This window comes from Lipotes vexillifer, unplaced genomic scaffold, assembly GCF_000442215.2.
Source record: "Lipotes vexillifer unplaced genomic scaffold, Lipotes_vexillifer_v1.1 scaffold12, whole genome shotgun sequence".
NCBI classification, from domain to species: domain Eukaryota; kingdom Metazoa; phylum Chordata; class Mammalia; order Artiodactyla; family Lipotidae; genus Lipotes; species Lipotes vexillifer.
The window spans coordinates 2,891,044-2,892,994 of NW_006796716.1; the positions used below are offsets into that span (position 1 = coordinate 2,891,044).

A 1,951-nucleotide genomic window follows, 5' to 3' on the forward strand; every position below is an offset into this window, starting at 1 on the left:
TGTCCACCCGCCCCCGCGCTAAGATCCAGATCCTCTCCCCCCACCAGAGCCCCCTTCCCTCCTCCGGGAAGCTCTCCCCGACCGCCAACACAACCACCTCCTCGTCCGCACTAACCCCACAGAACCCCTTCCCCTCCTGAGTCCTTTTCCCCCCAGGGCTTCCACTCACTCTCTCCCTAAGTGAGCCCGCTTCCCTGTCACCGGGCCCCCCTCCGCCCGCTACTCCCCTGCCCGGGGCCCACTGTCTCCCAGCTGAGCCCCCGCTGTCGCCGTGCCCTTCCTCCAGGGCCAAGGAGCGGCCCCCGCGCGCCAGGCCCGCCAGCACCTCCCCGTCCCCGGGCGCGCACGGCAGGCACGGCGGCCCGGAGGGGAAGAGCTCGTCGCGCAGCCCGGGCCCGCACCCTCGCTCGTGGAGCTCCAGCCGCTCGCCCTCCAAATCCCGCTCGCGCTCCGCGGAGAAGAGGGCCCGCAGCCCCAGCCGCTCGCCGTCGCCCAAGAAAACCGTGGGCCGGTAAGTGCGGGCCCAGGGGTGGCGGCGGGACCGGCCGGGGCTGCCGGGCCGCGTCACTCATCTCGGGCCGGGCCCCGCAGGGACAAGGACGGCGAGGGCCGCGCGAGGCACGCCGAGGCCGAGGCCGCCCGCGCCCGGCGCCGCTCCCGCAGCTACTCGCCCATCCGCAAGCGGCGCCGGGACTCGCCCAGCTTCATGGAGCCGCGGCGCATCACCAGGTACGGAGGGGCCGGGGTCGGGCCGCGGGGACCTTGGGGGTCCTCGACCAACCGCACCTGGTGCGGGGAGGGGAGGGCGCCGAAGGAGAGAAGGTGAGGGTTGGGAGAGGGAAGAGGGTGCTCAGGCTAGGACTGAGGTGCTGGGGAGGGGGTGGGACCCGAGAGCCAGAGGTGTAGGCTCACTGCGGGGAGGCCTCCAGAAGGGAGGCGTCCTGAGGGCCATGGAGGGGGGGGCCCGGTTCTGGGGTCTGGGTACAGCAGCAGGCAAGGAGTTCAGCTCTGGAAGATTCCAGCCATCCCTCTTGGAGCCCCTCCCTCCTCCTTCCCTCCCCACATTCATCTCCTGGCAATGATGTGTCCTTTTCTCCTTCATCTCAAGGTCCAGCCTGCTGAGTGGCCTGTGGCCAGCCTGGGGGCCGGGTGGACCCCCTCTCCACAGGCTGCAGGGGAGATGCCCATGTGAGCTGACTGGCTCTGTTCGGCTGTCTGTCTGCCTCTCCTTTTCTCACTAAGCTCTCTGCTCACTTCCCAGTCCCCTGGGGAATTTGGAGGAGGAGGCACCCGCAGTCTGGTCTCTGGGGCAGCTGTGAGGGGAATCGGTCCCTCCCACTTTGCCCACACAGTCTGCCGGGACTGGAGGGTCTGGGCCTGGGTCTCCAGGTGAGATGATGGTCTGCATTTGTGGAAATCACCCTGCAGCCCTAGATCCCCGACATGGGGTAGAGGGCCACAGGCAAAATTCTGAGCCCAGCTCTGCCCTGGCCTTGCTGGGCAGCCATGGGAGATCAGCGTGCCTCTCTGGGCCTCAGTTCTCACATCAGAGCTAGAGGCCAGGCTGCCAGGCTTGGGACACCCCCCCCCAGATACCCCCATAAGCAGGGGGTCCTAAGACAGCCTCCACACCTTCCACCTGGCACCCCCTTCAGCCCCTCCCAGGCTGCCTCCTCCTCCCACTAACATACGCCTGTTTTCTTCCTCAGAATTAACCCCACGCAATGGGGCACTGTCGCCCCCTTAACTCTGTTTTCTTTTCTCTGGGTCACAGTCTCCTGGCTTCAAACTAACTCCGGGCCAGCGGGAGGTAGCTGAGTGAGGAGTGGGGGCCGGCAGGCCTGGGCATGGGCCTTGGGCATGGGCAGCAGTGGCCAGGGGGCTCCTTTTGTTCCCTCTGAGTGACCTGAGAACCAATATCCTCCGTCCTGTGGGGAACAAAGAAGCAGGA

General features: G+C 67.2%; 1 protein-coding gene across 1 annotated transcript in view; it reads left to right on the forward strand.

Moving 5' to 3' along the window:
* The window catches only part of SRRM3 (serine/arginine repetitive matrix 3), a 33,803-nt gene that overhangs the window by 31,014 nt on the left and 838 nt on the right, over positions 1-1,951 (forward strand). The window contains exons 12-14 of the mRNA XM_007468890.1: positions 48-103; positions 287-511; positions 592-729. Coding sequence (XP_007468952.1) covers positions 48-103; positions 287-511; positions 592-729 — 419 coding nt within the window. The remainder of the gene's footprint in view (positions 1-47; positions 104-286; positions 512-591; positions 730-1,951) is intronic.